The sequence below is a fragment of the Oncorhynchus clarkii genome, chromosome 14 (genome assembly GCF_045791955.1).
Source record: "Oncorhynchus clarkii lewisi isolate Uvic-CL-2024 chromosome 14, UVic_Ocla_1.0, whole genome shotgun sequence".
In the NCBI taxonomy this organism is placed as follows: domain Eukaryota; kingdom Metazoa; phylum Chordata; class Actinopteri; order Salmoniformes; family Salmonidae; genus Oncorhynchus; species Oncorhynchus clarkii.
The window spans coordinates 3,251,596-3,269,118 of record NC_092160.1 but is presented as its reverse complement, the minus strand read 5'-3'; the positions used below and the strand labels follow the sequence as shown (position 1 = coordinate 3,269,118).

At 39.3% G+C, this 17,523-nt stretch overlaps 2 protein-coding genes across 3 annotated transcripts in view; both read left to right on the top strand.

The window, feature by feature from the left end:
- The first annotated feature begins 492 nt into the window (after positions 1-492).
- LOC139366139 (C-X-C motif chemokine 14-like) lies at positions 493-5,853 on the top strand. 2 transcript variants are annotated; one of them, XM_071103282.1, is made up of 4 exons: positions 493-799; positions 1,648-1,753; positions 3,499-3,612; positions 4,455-5,847. In XM_071103282.1, exons 1-4 carry the CDS (start codon positions 733-735, stop codon positions 4,471-4,473), a joined length of 306 nt encoding a protein of 101 aa, XP_070959383.1. In that variant the 5' UTR covers positions 493-732; the 3' UTR covers positions 4,474-5,847. The 2 variants fall into 2 exon arrangements, with proteins under 2 accessions (XP_070959383.1, XP_070959385.1); XM_071103284.1 differs by having other exon boundaries at positions 498-799; positions 4,458-5,853.
- A 3,104-nt stretch (positions 5,854-8,957) lies between these two features.
- Positions 8,958-17,523, top strand: part of LOC139366138 (family with sequence similarity 13 member B) — an 82,628-nt gene continuing 74,062 nt past the window's right edge. The window contains exon 1 of the mRNA XM_071103281.1: positions 8,958-9,162. The gene's annotated coding sequence lies outside the window, so the exon portion shown is untranslated. The remainder of the gene's footprint in view (positions 9,163-17,523) is intronic.

Here is a 17,523-nt window from a genome sequence, read left to right as displayed (position 1 = left end):
CCATCAATCATATTACTTCCAGATGTGTCAGTGTCTGATTCTCAAGAACTTAAACAATACCTCTGAAGTGCCTAAGTTGCCAGAAAGTCCGGAGATGGTGCCAATGTAATATTTATTTCACCACCACTGTGATTATACGACGTTTTCCCACAATCATGCCATGTCTAGGGTCTGAAGTCAGGAGATTCAATTAATCTGAATAGCCTGAATATAAATGTTTGAAAATCAGAGACAATGTCTGGGCTATGCACAAATGATCTTACATTGATAGAATATTTGCGTAAATTGCGCTCTGTCCCAGGCAACTTTGATAATCAGCATAGTAACTCTAATCAACTGGTATCTAAACTTTCCAATCCTTTAGGGTTCTTCCCCTTATATTACCCTCTCTTTTATGTATCCCACTTCTCTTGTACAAGTGTTTGATTCGTTGGCTCGCTGTGCATGGTAATGAGATGGGACAGAGAGGGTTTTTAAAAGCTGCTGCTCAACAACATATTGGGAAAGACGGCAAGCAGCGTGAAGTCCGAATGACGTTTCTGATCTGAGCTCTCTGGACCTACGGAGTTGGTGAAAACTCAAGAGTATTCGGAAGAATAGAAATCAAACATTGTTTCTCTTGTCATCTCCTCAAATTAAAGGGCGAATACCAAGATCTTGTCGATTGAGTGAGGTTTCGTTGGGGTAACCTGCCGGGAGGTCCGAATTTGAGGTTCCTTAGCAGCAGACGAGATGCATCGTTGTACAACAGCAGCGTTGCTTTTGTTAGTTATTGCCTTATATTCCCTCCACACAGAAGGTAAATATATATTTATATTTGAGCAATGTAAAACTTATGTGAAGGAGCCAGACCCTATTGAAACTTATCGGAAATAGTATGTGTTCAGCCGTTAAACATGTTCATCTAATGGTAATGAGTCAACAAAAAAAACGTTGTGCAGCCGAATTGCTCCTGTAATGTATGCTCCTGTAATCTCCAAATCTACTCCGTTTTGGCAACCGTATAGGCTATTGTTGTTCATAACAGTTATATTACTGTTTTTGTTTTGTACAATTGTCGCTTTGTTCGTTTTTATTGCGTTAACCACTCAGCCACAGTCTGAAGCCAGGCGACGTTGTATAAATGTTATCCTTTTAAAGGTTTTACATTTCACCAAATTAATGATGGTTGTTAGCATTTTATGCGTTGCTCTTTATCTGATTTGTCTGGTTCGCGTGGTTGATGAGAATTGTAATGCCCGGTGTTGAGGAATTGGAGATTACTTTTGATGAGGGAGCATTGAAGATGTGGGTCACACGTTTCAAAGTAAGCATAAGCCTGCTACAGCGGTTCACCTGACCACCTGCATGCGTGTTAAACAGTCCCAGTGGCGGTGTGAATCCACAAGCCTTGATTTACAGTGGAGACAATAATAAAGTTGAATGTTTTACAATTACAGTCCTATTCAATCGTTCTCGTTCTATTTGTTCGTTTTTAATACAGGTTAAGAACTACGCCTGACACTGTGTGAAGTCGAAAGTCATAACTGATCCGTTATTCTCATTAGAAAATATAGATCTACTGATGGTTAAACGTTCAGACCAACGTGTTCATTTGACCTCAATTTTATTGTAATTGTAATGTCTGTTTTATTAATTTTTTTACAGCCTACAAGTGCAGGTGCACAAGAAAAGGGCCAAAGATTCGCTACAAGGATGTGCAAAAGCTGGAGATCAAACCCAAACATCCTTTCTGCCAAGAGAAGATGATATTGTGAGTCATTTCTGTGAATCATGTCTATCCTGCTTTCTCTCTCTCTCCCTACAATGCTTTTGTCCTCTTGTCTCAGATGTCAGTCACTCCTTGTGCTATTCAGTTTGTTTACCAAATGCACAAACTTTTTAATAAATATTCACTCTAATTTTCTAATCTCATACTATAACAAAGCAGCTGATTGACCTATTCATATATTTATATGGAATCTGAACTGATATTTTTAGAACCTATTAGCTTAAAGGTGTAACACTTAGTATTTTTTGGAATTTGAATAGTGTATATCTAGTACTAATAGTGGCATGATAGTGTTTCACAGTATTACTTACCTGCCAGTGTTGTGATTGGCTGTGATATTCGCCTATTGATTTCTCCCGATGGACTTTATGGCTGTTGTCTAGTGGAAATCACTGTCATTTCATGTTTGCAAAAATTCTACACTTTTCGCTCCAGTTTATGTGAGAAAACAAGCACCGAATAGTGTAGGGAATCATTGTACCATCAAAATCACTGTGAAATATAATTTCCGATAACAAAAAAATACTGTTTTTACATCTGTTAGAAGCCGGTAGACCAAAATGAAGGTTGAGTTTTTTTTTGTCCACCTGCTTCAAACAGCTGTAAAAACTATATTTATTGTTATTAAACATATATTTCACTGAGATTTAGATGGTACAATGATTCCCTACACTATTCAGTGCTTGTTGTCTCACACAAACTGAAATTGAGCGAACTGTGTAGAATTTTTGCAACCAGGAAATGTGTGATTTCCACCAGATGCCACAGTCAGAACAGCTTTCCCAGTTTGACAACAGATGCTGCTCCGGTGGAGAAATCAATAGGCATCCAATATGGACTTTACCTCTTCAGATATGAGTGACTTTCTAACTCTTTTGGGGGGTTCAAAATGGAGTTGAATACTGTTGCTTTCCCTTTCCAAAATAGATGCTGATCTCACGTTTTAGTCATTTTCAGTGGAAGTGGGTGCTTACTTTTGTAAAAAAAAAAAAAAAATCACATACTCTTTCGCCATCTGTAGTTCACTTGAGGTATTGCATAGATGTGTTCCCATGAACAGAAAAACCCAAACCATGAATTCAAATGTTTTTTTGTCCCGCTGTCATGGATTACATTACATTGTTCTTGATTTTATCAAAAGGCCTTAGGGTCCATCCAACAAAGATTTGTTGGCTCCTTGGACCACTAAACTGATCTTATATCCTGGGGCCAATGTGATACATTTTAGTTGAACACCAAACAGTTAAAGCTGGTCTATTTGCATAAAATAGTGGCTGCTGGCCACTGACCTAAGTGAAAAATGAGACTCAGCAAGCTCTGGAAACAGTGCCCCTTCTCTCTGTTGGCTGGCATGGCTCACGTCTCAGAATTTAACATTCTGCGGGGCCACCTCCACTGTCACAGCAGTGCCTCCAACTCCAACCAAGAGTTAGAAATTATCCAAGACCTCTGTTGGCTGGGCAGGTGAATAATTAATTAAGAAGCAGACAAACTATAAGAGATTGATTTGAGAAGCCCCTGCAGAGCTCTGGGCACAACACACAGCACATGTCACGGCTGGCTCAAAAATGCCATACAGACGGTCTCTCCAACTGCTGCTCTGAATGTCAATGGGTTCATCTAGCCAGGCTCCGAGATCATGTATACCCAGTGCTGTTTTTAAAGCCTGTTCATGCAGTAATGTGGATTAGCTGGTTTCTCTTACACTCTCTCCTTTTGTTCGTCAGTGTCACCATGGAGAACGTGGCGCGCTTCAAAGGTCAGGAGTACTGTCTGCACCCTAAACTGCAGAGTACCAAAAACCTGGTCAAGTGGTTCCGGATCTGGAAGGATAAGCATAGGTGAGAGGTCATCCCACTCCATGATTTGAATGGCCCCCACCAGAGGGCAATTACCGTCTGTATTTCGATGTAATTTCTATCCTATAGCTGAAATTCTTGTTTAGGTTCTACCTCCGACGAATGATACAGGCTGTTAATACATATTCACGAATTGGGGGTGGGAACGTTGTGGTGATTTCCACATTGAGTGGAGGAAGAACAATAAGTAACTGACAGCTGTCAGTGTAGCTAGCTAACATGCTAACCTTATCTACCTAGCTAATGATCTCTGTTGCTACAGCATATTCAAAATATTAGTAAGCTGGCTAGGCTATGGCTGGTTCTGGAGCTGGATTTGTCATAAGCATTTAGGGAAAACTTCACCACAGATGGGTTGGGAAAACCACTATCTTTCACTTCGTCATCTATTATCTCCAAGTGTTTTCCATAAATTGTAGCTGCGAATCTGCCATAGAAATACAAAGAATAAGATGAAGCGGTAATATGGATAGACTGAACAGTTTGTACTAGAGGCCAGGGTGACAGCTAAGGCACATTTATTGTAGTGATTTTCACACAAAACTATGGCATTAATGTCTAGCTACTTAAAAAACATTTTATTTATTTATATATTACACACATATATATATATATATATATATTACACACACATTTGACTGAACAGACTCAACCGAATCCATTCGTCGACTCTCACAATGCGATATGCGTCATCAATTTGGGCACCAGGTGTGTCCGTGTAGCTTCTCCCGCTATGGAAAGTATGGTTATAGGAATCTATATAGCTAAGTAATCATGTACTGTATATTTGGCTGTATTTAACAACATTTTCCCTTCTCTCTTAGCAGGGTGTATGAAGCTTAAACCATGGATTATGTGCACAAAGGGGAAGAAGTGGAAAAAAACGCCATTAATAAGACTGTTTTTATGAAGTACAAGACATAATCTCCGAGCAATCAGTACTTCGTCTTGGAATGAGATTTATCACGCATATAAGAGATTTCTAGTTTGCTGGTGCCGTTTTAGTTGGCCATCAGGCTAATTATTGTTACTCACTTAAGTCATTTCAACTGTAATAATGGTAGTATTTCTCCAATGCCAACGTTCAAGGCTGTTTACCAGTGGAATAGGATCATGGAGGAAATGCTGTGAGAAAGGTCCTTGATGAATCTGGCCCATGTTGTTTTTTGGATAAGAGATGTTTGCCCTTGAACCATCTGTTTGTTCCAAGGACTATTGTAGGTTGATTGATGTCTTGTACCATAAAGGGGTCATGGTATTCTTGTTATTGTATACTGGTACTTCTGTATCTTGGTGTGCTTCCAGAAGTGTTAAACACAGCATACTGTATACATGTGTAGGGAATGTGATGAAGGGAATTATTAATTACTCAGACCAAGCACCCAAATGTATGTCAATAATTTTGTAAATTTGAGTCCATTCAAAGAAGAGAAATTGGACACAAGAAAAACACACCCAGGTCAATGTGTAGTCATTTTAGATTTCATTGGTGCCATGCCATTCCCATATGCAATCATTAAGTTGTAGTTTATTATGAGCAGTATATAAAGTCAACCTGTTCATTTAGATCTTGTAAGACATATATTTTCTGTACCTGATATGAACAATTGTAAACAGCAATGGTATTATACGTTTCCCATTTACTCTCATTTGTATCCTTGTCCTGATGTTTTCGTATGGTGTAATTCTACGAAGACTAGAGTTCATCAACATGTTTAATTTTAGAAGAAAGTCTTCATCATTACCTATGGAAAATAAACATTTTTAAGAAATATCTCATTGTAACCCTCATAAGAATCAAGACATTCAATCATGAAATTGTTTCATAAGTGTTTAATTATAGAGGATGATATTATCCAACACTTTTTGAATGACCTTTGAAAAGGTGTGACTGTTTTGTAAGCTATTGATATACGTTGCTACAATGACAGTTGACTTTTTATTTCACCAAACAGAATGCTCAATATACATTTTCTTCAAAGAATGTGCATTCCTCTTGTTTAATATATACATACAAATGTTGTATTCTTTTTGTGAGAATTCTTCTAAGACTTTCTAGTGTAATTTATTGTGTTACTGTTTTGCTATTTAAATGTTAATTCGGTAACAAATGTTACGTATCTGTGTTTGGACTGACTCACCAAGCACACATTCAAAATATTCCAAGGAGTGTGAATCAACAAGCACAGCAATAAAATAAACTGTCTGAAAACAGCCCTTTCATTGTTTCCTTGATATTTTATCTTAATTACTAAATCAAGATATTTTCACTCCACACATCTATGAGCTTTCAGACAGCCTAAATATAAAAATATCAATCCATATGTTATCCACAGAAGGTGCTATGTGCTCCCCAATGAACTGGTATGGGATTAGCGGTCTTCTAGCAGCAGGAGATTATGCTGGCAACTCAATCGTGGATAGTTTTTTTCAAAATAAGAGTCTCCATGCAAAAAAATATATATTTGTACTCTAGTACAGCACTTCTGTTTTTCACAGCATTGCAACCACACACTGAACTCTATCAGGGAAGTAGTTGGTGAACCAGGCGAGGCAATCATTTGAGAAACCAAGGCTGTCGTGTCTGCCGATGAGGATGTGGTGATTGACAGAGTCGAAAGCCTTGGCCAGGTCAATGAATACGGCTGCACAATATTGTTTCTTATCGATGGCGGTTAAGATATGGTTTAGGACCTTGAGCGTGGCTGAGGTGCAACCATGACCAGCTCTGAAAACAGATTGCATAGCGGAGAAGGTATGGTGGGATTCGAAATGGTCGGTAATCTGTTGACTTGGCTTTCGAAGACCTTAGAAAGGCAGGGTAGGATAGATATAGGTCTGTAGCAGTTTGGGTCATTCATGGTCGAATTGCTGCAAAGAAACCACTACTAAAAGAACACCAATAATAAGAAAAGACTTGCTTGGGCCAAGAAACACAAGCAATAGACATTAGACCGGTGAAAATCTGTCCTTTGGTCCGATGAGTCCAAATTTGAGATTTTTGGTTCCAACCGCTGTGTCTTTGTGAGATGCAGAGTAGGTGAACAGATGATCTCCGCATGTGTGGTTCCCACTGTGAAGCATGGAGGAGGTGTGATGGTGCTTTTCTGGTGACACTGTCTGTGATTCATTTAGAATTCAAAGCACACTTAACCACCATGGTTACCACAGCATTCTGCAGCAATACGCCATCCCATCTGGTTTGTGCTTAGTTGGACTATCAATTGTTTTTCAACAGGACAATGGCCAAACACACCTCCAGGCTATGCAATGGCCATTTGACCAACAAGGAGAGTGATGGCGTGCTGCATCAGCTGACCTGGCCTACACAATCCCCGACCTCAACCAAATTGAGATGGTTTGGGACGAGTTGTAACGCAGAGTGATGGTAAAGCAGCCAACAAATGCTCAGCATATGTGGGAACTCCTTCAAGACCGTTGGAAAAGCATTCCAGGTGAAGCTGTTTTTTTGGTTACTACATGATTCCATGTGTTATTTCATAGTTTTGATGTCTTCACTATTATTCTACAACGTAGAAAATAGTCCAAATAAAGAAAAACTATGGAATGAGTAGGATTGTCCAAACTTTTGACTGGTACTGTATATATATATATATGTATATATATATATATATATATATACTCCATACTCCAACATTGCTCATCTTAATATTTCTTAATTCCATGTTTTTACTTTTACATTTGTGTGTATTGTGAGATATTACTGCACTGTTGGAGCTAGAAACACAAGCATTTCACACACCTGCAATAACATCTGCTAAACATATGTATGGACCAATAAAATGTGATTTGATTTTGATTTGAGAAATGCAGAAATGTCTGCATCACAAACACTACATGTAACACTGTGGCCACCAATAAAACAAAAACAACAAAAATTAAACACGTTTGGCCGTTTACCTCTGATAGAGACACTGATGAATAATATATTTTGTCATAGAAAGATGATGGTTAACAGTCCCAGACATGTTTTTGAGATCAGACACAAAATACACATGTTGTTTCCTACTCGGGACGCTCGGCCGTCATCGTCGATCGTTTAATGTGAGCGGCTCAAAGAGACGCCATCTGAGAGCTTTCGATCCCGTCTTTTGAGCAGTCACAGACATCCCGATATTTTCAAGCATGCTTGATTTTTTCCCGCACAAAATCAGCGATGCTCTTGTAGTGTGAGATATGCAACAGCAAGATTTGAGAACGGCGATCAGCAATAGCCAATGAAAGCTCTCCAGAGAACAAGCCAGTGAGACGATGACGTATCGAATCATCCAGAATTTGTTCTCTCGAGCAAGAGCAATGACTACTACTAGTTTATACTTACGAAAGTGTAAAATCGTTGCAGTTCTGACAAGCACCTTACACGCAGTGTTATTCAATTGAAGATGTATTGGCTAGATATTTGAACTCTATACGGCAAACGCGAATGTCTGACTAAAAACGTTTATTTGTCTGCTTTGAGCCACAGCTCGTTCTGGCTATCACATCACATCCTTGTTATCGAGCAAGAGCCACAACAGCAAAAACAATCTGTAGTATTTCTCCCAGTAGATGGCGCACAAACTCTTTCTTTTCGATCATTATGGACAGTCCCAAATTTCAAATCCAAGATGCATCGTATCAGATAAAGTCATCGTTGTTTGAACATTTTAAATAATTTTGAATAAATTTATCCACGATATTCAGGTTGGAACAGTCTGAAAAGTCTAATAATTTAGCCAAAAAGGGGAATGAGCAGTAGCCAACATGTTCATGCTATGTATGTTTTAATCATTATTTTCAAGCCATGTTTTAATTTGATCAACATGATTTGTGAACTGCTGCGATTGTAAAGACAAGGTGATACTTGAGTATTTATTCACATGGAAGGTTGTTTGTAAACCACTTTAATGTATGTAATTTTACCTTGAAAACATTTCTAATGAAACATCTAGCTGTCTGCACTGTGACTGTCTCTTCAAAATATGTAATGGCAACATGTAGCTAGCGATTATATCATATGCTATATCATAAACTGCTACTGTATCTGACATTATTGCTTCTAGAGATGTGAGATGCGATGTGGATGGATGAGGAAGTTTTCCGCTTGCTTTACTGGTGGTATTCATTAGAACACAACGTAGAAAAACGTTTCAAACATTTTTCGACGGAACACGAAAATAAGCTATTTTTATTGGACAATTCCATAAAGTCCCTCCCTGTTTTAGTATGTTTGATTAAGTTTGGTGCCCAATTAATACAACCCCGAGCAATGGGAGAGGCGGGGACAAAATTTGGCAGCTTCATCTCTTGTGGGTGTGAGCTGAGACGTTATAGCAACGAACTACAAACGGTATCTGAATTTCAACAAACGGGAACCGAATTGTTTTCAAATAGCTAGCTATGTTACCAATTGTTTGTTTTGCTAATATCTGTTTCATTTTGATAAAATTTGTCGTCCGGTAAGACCTCAATTTAAAAACTCAAAACGATAATTGATGGTCATCGCTCTCCGTTCCTGTTGGATTTAATCTGGTAGGTTCACAACATTTGCTCGCCAGTTTAGCTAACATTGTTAGCATGCTAACATTTCCTAATTATTTGTTCAGGTGTTTTTGTTTGACTAAATAATTGCATTATTCTGGAGTCACGTCCGCAGGCTGATGGGTATGAATGTGTTAAAACGCCTACTAGCGATGTTCATTTGTTTTAATGTAACCCATTGCCAAGAATTTGATGCTAGCTAACGTTAACTAGGTGAAAAGCAGCTTCTGCCAGTTAGCCTGCTAATATTTAGTATATGCTAACCAGAAAGCTAGCTAGCTTTCCACGGTCAGTCCTGCCAGAGATTGGTTTAATTTCGGTTTCGTGTTAGCTAATACGAATGTTAGACATGACCACAATTAGCATTTTCGTTTTCTCACAAATGCTTATTCAATAGTTTATTTTTCTATTGCAATTTAGTAAACGTTACAGTGAATTGGCAAGTCTTAATCAGACTGTAATACACACATTGTTATGTAAACAGCCTGAAATGAATAGCTACAAAACCGTGTAAATGTTCTTTCCTTTTCAAACCAGAACGTTGAATAGAATGACGGTTGTCTGTGAGGTTTGTCCTTTAGCTGCTTGAAATTTTAGACACACACAGCCACAGGAATAAAGCTAGTTATACGTTATAAAACATAGTAGTATTGTTTACCCGACTTTTTAGAGAGCTGGTAGGTACTTTTAAGGTTGTTTTATATTGGATATTCGGTTTTCTCTCGTCAGTAGCTATTATACCAATTTCATGGCATCCTTGGTTCAGTCTGAATCAGGAGAGGATGGATGGAGAACAACCCACACCTGTTTTTGTTTTTTTTGATTATCCGAATTTTTAAAAAGTATATCAAATTCACACACAAAGGTGCTGCCTGTTCTTCATCTAGCAATGCATGTTATTTAACTAGCTAAAGCATATTCAGTGGTCACCATCAACAGTATGCCACAGTTGCATGCTAATTTTATTCTTTTCTTGTTCTGGGTTGACACTTTTTTTTTTCTATGTGTGATTGAGTTTTTAATTTGGCTATTTTCTTTATACGTCTGATTAACTTCTGACATGGCCTCTAAAGAAAAACACCAAGCTTATTTATTGCATGGTGGATGCCTGAAATATGATGGAATGATCTCTAAGAATAGTTTGCAATGCAAAAGCAACAAGTCTGTCTCCCTCATCCAACAATAATATTGTGATTAAAATGCATTGTTGTCCTCTGCAATTCCATTTTATTCGGCTTAATCAATGCCAAGCTGAATGAAAATGGCCCACCTCAATAAAGCTAACACTAGCTTGAGATTGTGAAGTACTGCAAATATGTGGGATCCGAAGGTCAGCAGCAGTGATGCTCTGATGATGGAGAGCTATAACTAGGCCATGTCCACGCTGGTGCTATTGACTTAGATTCTACAAACTACTGTATTACATTTAGGCCTAATCTTTTTTTTATTGTTTTAAAATGAATACCAGAATGTTTAGCTGCCTGCTACGTTACTGAATGTAATCTCCTCTCTCTTCAATTACTTCTATGTCAGACAGATAGTTAATGAGTTTTATCTGCAGGCAAGCTTTTAATGGTACCTTAGCATTTGAGGGAATGTCAGGAAAGGAAAATAAAGTCACTCGAGTGCACAGCCTCCTGCCATGTGAGATTGTTGTTGCTAGAGGATTGTTTTGTGACGCAAACGGGCCAAACAACCAAATCTGGTCAGATGAGCCTAGGACAGGACGTCCAAAAGGCCAGAAACCGATGTGTTCGCAGCAGAATTAAATGAACCGGGCTAACCCCAGAGGTTCTCTAAACAGAAAAAGGCGGGCGCTAGAATAACTTGGCTTCTTGGAGCCCCTGGGTAGGCCTATGCCTATGTCCAGTAAGAATCCGATCACAAGATAGACCTAGGCCCCACTATGGGGTACAGGTCTATCTTGTGACTGGATGCTTGCAGCAGATGCGTTGAGGTGTCCTGCCCTTTAAACCTGCTGAATGTGTGTCTGTTCAGATTACCACAGCCTAAACCAGCTGTCCATCAGGCCAGGGGATTTCTCTGCTTGGTGAGCTCTCCTCCTGGTGTTGGATTAGGCTCTCCTTTCCATCGCCATCCCTGGCAGCTTAGATGGACATTGGACAGTCCTGAGACAGTTGGTGCACCAGAATGAATTATCCCCTCTACATAACTGTTTTTGCCTGTCTTGTGAATCTCTATCAGTTTTTATTGAGTGAAACATTTTCCTATATCGTGTCATGTGATAACTAGATCGATTTAAATACGTTTTTGTATTTTTTATTATTGTATATCCTTATTAGTGAAATGTTAGAACCTGAAGTAATGTTTGATATTATCTAATGTCTGTAGGCAGGGGAGTGGTTTGTAAGCACAAGATTAACATGCTGTGGTGAAGCACCGTCTGCCAAAGGCTATATTGAGCTGAGTTTGTTTTCCTGTTGATTGAGTGGAGAGCGCAGTGGAGTTGAAGGCACAAGATCAGTTTCCCACTGTATGTACGCACTCAAGGTCAGAGGGCGTAAAAAGCACAGCAAAGCAAACTTTCAGGACTGATAGGCTCCAAATGAGCTTGGGAGTAAAGTCTCCTATTTGGCACCCGACCCAATGCTTCTTGGATACTCTTAGGGGCGAATTCAGTTGAAATGTTTTGTAAATTCAGGAAATGAGTTTAAAATCCTCCATGTAGAAAATGATGGACAATTACTACGCTAGCAACAGATTCGGCTCCACCCACAAAGGGTAAAGAAAAAGGAATTTCTCATTGAAATGCATTCATTTTAGTGCCGCATTAAATTGCTTAAATATTTCTAGAAAACCTTGTGTTTTCTATAGTCTTACCGTTGTTATTGTAGGAGTGGACCCGTTGTTTGCAGAGTGCACAACCTAGGCTACACTAAGTTTTGGTTTATTTATTTCCATTTAAGAGTTGTCAAATTAATTCTTTGTCTTTTGTTTGGAGCGCTCCTGTCAATCGTGAGTAAGGACACCTGATTACGCATATAGAAGTAGGACTAGTCTACCTGGCCTGCGCACAAATGTAGGCCTATAAATGTGCCCATTTGGGGATCTAATACTCTTTCTGATTTGCCTTAACTCGCCATCACTGGAGCTTTTCAAAGTTAATTTGTCTTCACCTCGAACGGCAAGTAAACAATGTCTCTGTTTTTACATCCATTTAGAATGATAATAGTTCATCATTGTAATCTTTCAACCACTCAGCATGAAAGGGGGGAAATATGTCATGCTCTGATCAAACGGAAACATCATAAAATAGGCCTACCTTGATTACTTCTTATCCCCTGCACAAAATACCTTACAGCAGTGTATGTCTGTCTGGAGCTCACTGGGACAGGATACCCTTGAGGGACCAGAATTTTTTTTTATACAGTTTTGCAAATTTGCTAGCACCAGCTTTGCACTGGACCAAGTTAAGAGTTGATACAATTTTGCAAGTTCGTTACAGATAAGCCATGCTTAGCCTTTGTGATTTTATAGGATATTCATTTTTTTGAGGATATTTTCTACTTGTGGGCTTCTGTTTGCTTTATTTAGGCAATTTTTACATATTTGCAATAGAAGCTACTTTTAGATTTGTATCATTTTTATTTAGATATCATTTTGATTATCATGACATTGATTTTGAGATATGAAGACTTTATTATACATTTTAAATTGTGCCACAAATGTGCATATGAAAATCATAACTGGCACACAGATCAGTTGAAATGGTACGATAACGTGGCTCTCCATATTGAAAAGGTTGCTGACCCATGGTGTAGCCTATTACCAGCAACTTCAGGGACTTAATGGCAGAATCTGCAAAGACTAGCAGGGTCGGGAACAGGTTTTTATCTTCTGATTAGCCTATTGATCTCTGGTGCCCTCTTTAGTAATTTGTCTTAATTTTGAATAGCAGTGCTTAAAGCATCAGACAAGCTCAGCAGAGCTCCCAAGCAATTTTTTCCAGAGAGGTGCAGCGGTCTAAGGCACTGCATCTCAGTGCTAGAGGAGTCACTACAGACCCTGGTTCGATTCCAGGCTGTCACAACCGGCAGTGATTGGGAGTTCCTATAGGGCGGCGCACATTTGGCCCAGCGTTGTCCGTGTTAGGGTTTGGCCTGGGTAGGCCATCATTGTAAATAAGAATTTGTTCTTAACTGACTTGCCTAGTTAAATAAAGGTTAAAACCTATTTATTTTTGAAAAAGCCGAACAAGTGAGCGTGGCTTAAGACGAGCAGAAAAGAACAGTTGCAGTCAACCAAGACTACTTGTTGAATCACGATAAACCAAATATGTTGTTTGGAGAGATCCTCTCTTTGATACGCTGAACTCTAAACGCACTGCGGTCAAACTGACTACTTTCAGTTGACTAAGATTTTTTTTTAGCCGAGGAGAGACCAAGAACATTATCGAGTTTTTGCTTTGCTTATTCTCCACTGCAGTGTATTTCTGGAGGCTAGGACTGGATCAAGTTGCTACTAGCTGTTGAGCATTTTGAATGTGTCGACATTCAAGCAACCCAAAGACTGCTAGTTGGCTAACTATTTTTGAATGAGACATTTGTATCATAACCCTTCTAGGTAAGGTTGAAAGCAGTGTTATCTAGCCGGCATAATTTTTTTTGCTTTGTTTGTCGATCTTCAATGCTGGCTAGCAATGCAATACCAACCTGCTTAGCTGCCCATCCAACCAGCTAACAATGGGCAGCTAGCTAGCTAAATATTTCTAGTACAGAAAATACATTCTTCAAGTTGGATATTAGTAGGGCTGTAGTAAAGGATGTATTATACAGCCAGTTAAGATGGCATTAATATGATTTACACCTACAAATATAGAATGTGCTTTGCTTGAAATGAACATGTAAGTGAAGTTTTCCAACGTTCTGAAGCTTTACCCTTCGTGGTTATTGCTAAACAATGGGCCTCGCAACATTGATGACACAAACCTGTCTTCCTCCATTGTATCATTCCAGTCTTTGATCTGCCCAGTGAGGTTTTTGTCAAGATGACTCATTTCTGTGAGGCACTACCCTTGTTATAAATCAGTTGTTACTTCCTTTGAGCGGCAAAGGAGGGATCTTCAGTTTGCAAAGTCATTCTGATGTGCATTTTTTTTCATTGTCTTGGTTGTAGTGGGCTCAGGCGAGGTAAGGCTAATTTCTCTGAAGATATTATATTTTTACAAGAATTTCTCTCTTTTGACCTGCTGTTGTTTATAAGTTGCTATGTGCTAAGCCATGCATTAGTTATTAATTGCCTCTATTCATAGCTCTCAAATATCAACTCTCATTATCAGCCATTATTCACCCCCCATGAACTAGGTCTGTTTATCTCCCCCCCCCCCCCCCCCCCCCCCCCCCTCACACACACACACAACAATCTTTTGAGAATGCTGAAGGACTGTTCCTTGCAACAAAGCATAGGATTCTTGTTTTGCGCTGGTACAGAGGTGATAAAATCTACGTTAAAACCATAATCAGAATGTCATTGTCTAAGGCAAGCGAGCCAACTCTGCTAAGTTGCAGGCATTTCAAGCCTACACCCACACCTCAAGCCTTCAAACAGCTGACATCAGTATCCAAGATGGAACATGTATGCAAATGCACAATACATGGTTAGGTCAGCCCATGCTCAGACAGTAAAATGGCATTGTGACAGACATTTCACACCTAGGTCGTAACTGATTATCTGTTCCATATTCTAACTTAGTATGTTATCTACAGAACAATAAATTGGCACCCTGTATAAATTTAGGCTACATCAGTGCTGTAAACTGTAACTTATGAATAGGTGCTGATTTACTGATATAACTATTACCTTTTTCTCTCTGCCACCCTGGCCTTTGGTTAAATAACAAGCCCTTCTCATTCCTGTCCCCTAAAGAGATCTAGTTATTAAGGAATCAGTCCCATGGGATGCTCAGGCAACTGCTGTGTCAAAGGCAAGAGTAGCACAGCATCTCCTATCCCCTACTACTACCCCCTATTTTCTCTTTCTACCCATATTATTAGCACTCAACTTATCACCAATGGCCTATTTTCTAATTAAGGTCAATGAGTTCAACCATCAGGACTAGCATTAGGTTCAACTCAGAGGTAGTGTTGACTCTGCAGATGTTGTCTCTGTCTGCTCCTAGCCTATATCCTTTTCCTCTCTTCCCTCCAGTCAATATCAGACTGCCCTGTTGTGAAATCTGTTTCTCAGTGGTGTCAATATATCTATTATATTATATCTCTCCTATTATCTTTACTTGCCAGTGCCACTTAAGGCTTCCACATGCTTCATTTTGGCTGGCACCTAACTGAACGAGTGTGCTCGCATACTCCCTTAAGACATTCGCTTGAAAAATGAGAGAAAAGCGTCAATAGTACTGTTTTTCCATCTTGAGACGCCGTAGCCAGTATACACTCCCTCAAAATAGTCAGAATGAATCTAAGATAGCTCAAGAAATCTGTCATTAATTTAGCTGTGTTTGCTTAGTTGCGCAACTTTACCTCTTAGATGTTTGGTGCAGTAATTTGAAAGTGAAAAAATTTGCATGAAAACTATCATTGAATCACCCTAGGGTTTGGCAAGGGTAGGCTTTCATTGTAAATAAGAATTTGTTCTTAATTGACTTGCCTAGTTAAATAAAGGTTGAACAAATTTTTTTATTGAAGAATCCCTACTGTTAACCAATGACCTTTGGCTAATGAATTTCAGCTTGCTTCGGAAAAAATGTAGTGTCCACGATCAGCCGAAAAAAACCCTTTGCCGAAGACCAAAATGTTTGTGGTAATATACACACAAACTGTTCCGAACTGTTTTGGATGGGAAGCATGCAGACGCCTTTAGAGGTTAGGTGAGGCAGTCACCTCAAACCTACAGTAGAAAGTCTGTCGAGGTGAAAGTCAATTACTTGTGTGTTTTTAGTTGGAATACATAGTCTCCATTGAGCTCTCTACTTGCTTTCAACACACGGCCACCGAAACACTCTATAAAAATTAAAAAAGAAACATTTGTTGCATTCACACTTTCAATTCTCTTCAAGTTAAGTAGCCTACTTCTCCTCCCCTAGTTGGGCATACGTGCATGCAAGATCAAGTAGGCCTCGTATGTCCGGTCTCAATGAAAGTAGGCTGCCTATGCATGGGGCAGTTCCTCCAAGGAAATGTACTTAATAAATATGATTTAGGCTGTAGTTTACTAGATTGCAGGGTTTCTGTTAGGAAAATGTGGTGACAGAAACTTGACAGTCAGCATTAAAATTGACCAAACATTTTAAGAAATTTACTGGACCAATATGTATTTGTTGTGTAACCTGATTAGGGCGTCCACCCACGGTTCTCAGAATGCAGAAATCACATTTTAGTTTATGGTAATTTATCTTAACAGAACATGCAACTCTGATGCAACGGCATGTCATTTTTACCTAATTCCAATGAACAATTTTAAAGATGGAATACATAGGTGATGAGTCCATAAGGCTAGAGGAAGCTAAGCTTTCTCCAAAGTATACTGAACAAAAAATATGAACACAACAAGTGTTGGTTTCATGAGCTGAAATAAAAGATCCCAGAAATGTTCCACACACACACAGTGTTTTTCTCACAAATGTTGTGTACAAATTTGTTTACATTCCTGTTGGTGAACATTTCGCCTTTGCTAAGACAATCCCTCCACTTGACAGGTGTAGCATATTAAACAGCATGATCATTACACAGGTACACCTTGTGCTGAGGACAATCAAAGGCCACGCTAAAATATGCAGTTGTCACACAACACCATGCCACAGATGTCTCAAGTTTTGAGGAAGCATGCGATTTTGTATTCTTAATGCAGGAATGTCCACCAGAGATGTTGCCAGAAAATGTAATGTTAATTTCTTTACCATAAGCCGCCGCCAATGTCCTTTTTAGAGAATCTGGCACAATACATCCAACCGGCCTCAACCTCAGACCACGTGTAACCATGCCAGCCCAGGACCTCCACATCCGTCTTTTTCAACTGTGGGATCGTCTGAGACCAGCCACCCAGACAGCTGATGAAACTGGATTTGCGTAACTGATGAATTTATGCACGAACTGTGAGAAACCATCACAGATAGAACTTGTGAAATCCTGAGGCCCATTCTTGTGCCACTTATCCACCGCCATCACCTCATGTTTCAGCATGATATTGCACGGCCCCACGTCACAAGGATCCGTACACAGTTCCTGGAAGCTGAAAATGATCCAGTTCTGCTATAGCCTGCACACTCACCAGATATGTCACCCTTTAAGCATGTTTGGGAGTTCCCGCCAATATCCAGCAACTTCGCACAGCCATAGAAGCATGTGACAACATTACAACGGCCACAATAAACCCTAT

Bases quoted from the DNA above. Each gene is read 5' to 3' on its own strand.
- LOC139366139 (XM_071103282.1), top strand. From the start codon at position 733: ATGCATCGTTGTACAACAGCAGCGTTGCTTTTGTTAGTTATTGCCTTA. The intron at 800-1,647 runs GTAAATATATAT...ATTTTTTTACAG, and splicing joins ATATTCCCTCCACACAGAAG to CCTACAAGTGCAGGTGCACA. The intron at 1,754-3,498 runs GTGAGTCATTTC...TTTGTTCGTCAG, and splicing joins TGCCAAGAGAAGATGATATT to TGTCACCATGGAGAACGTGG.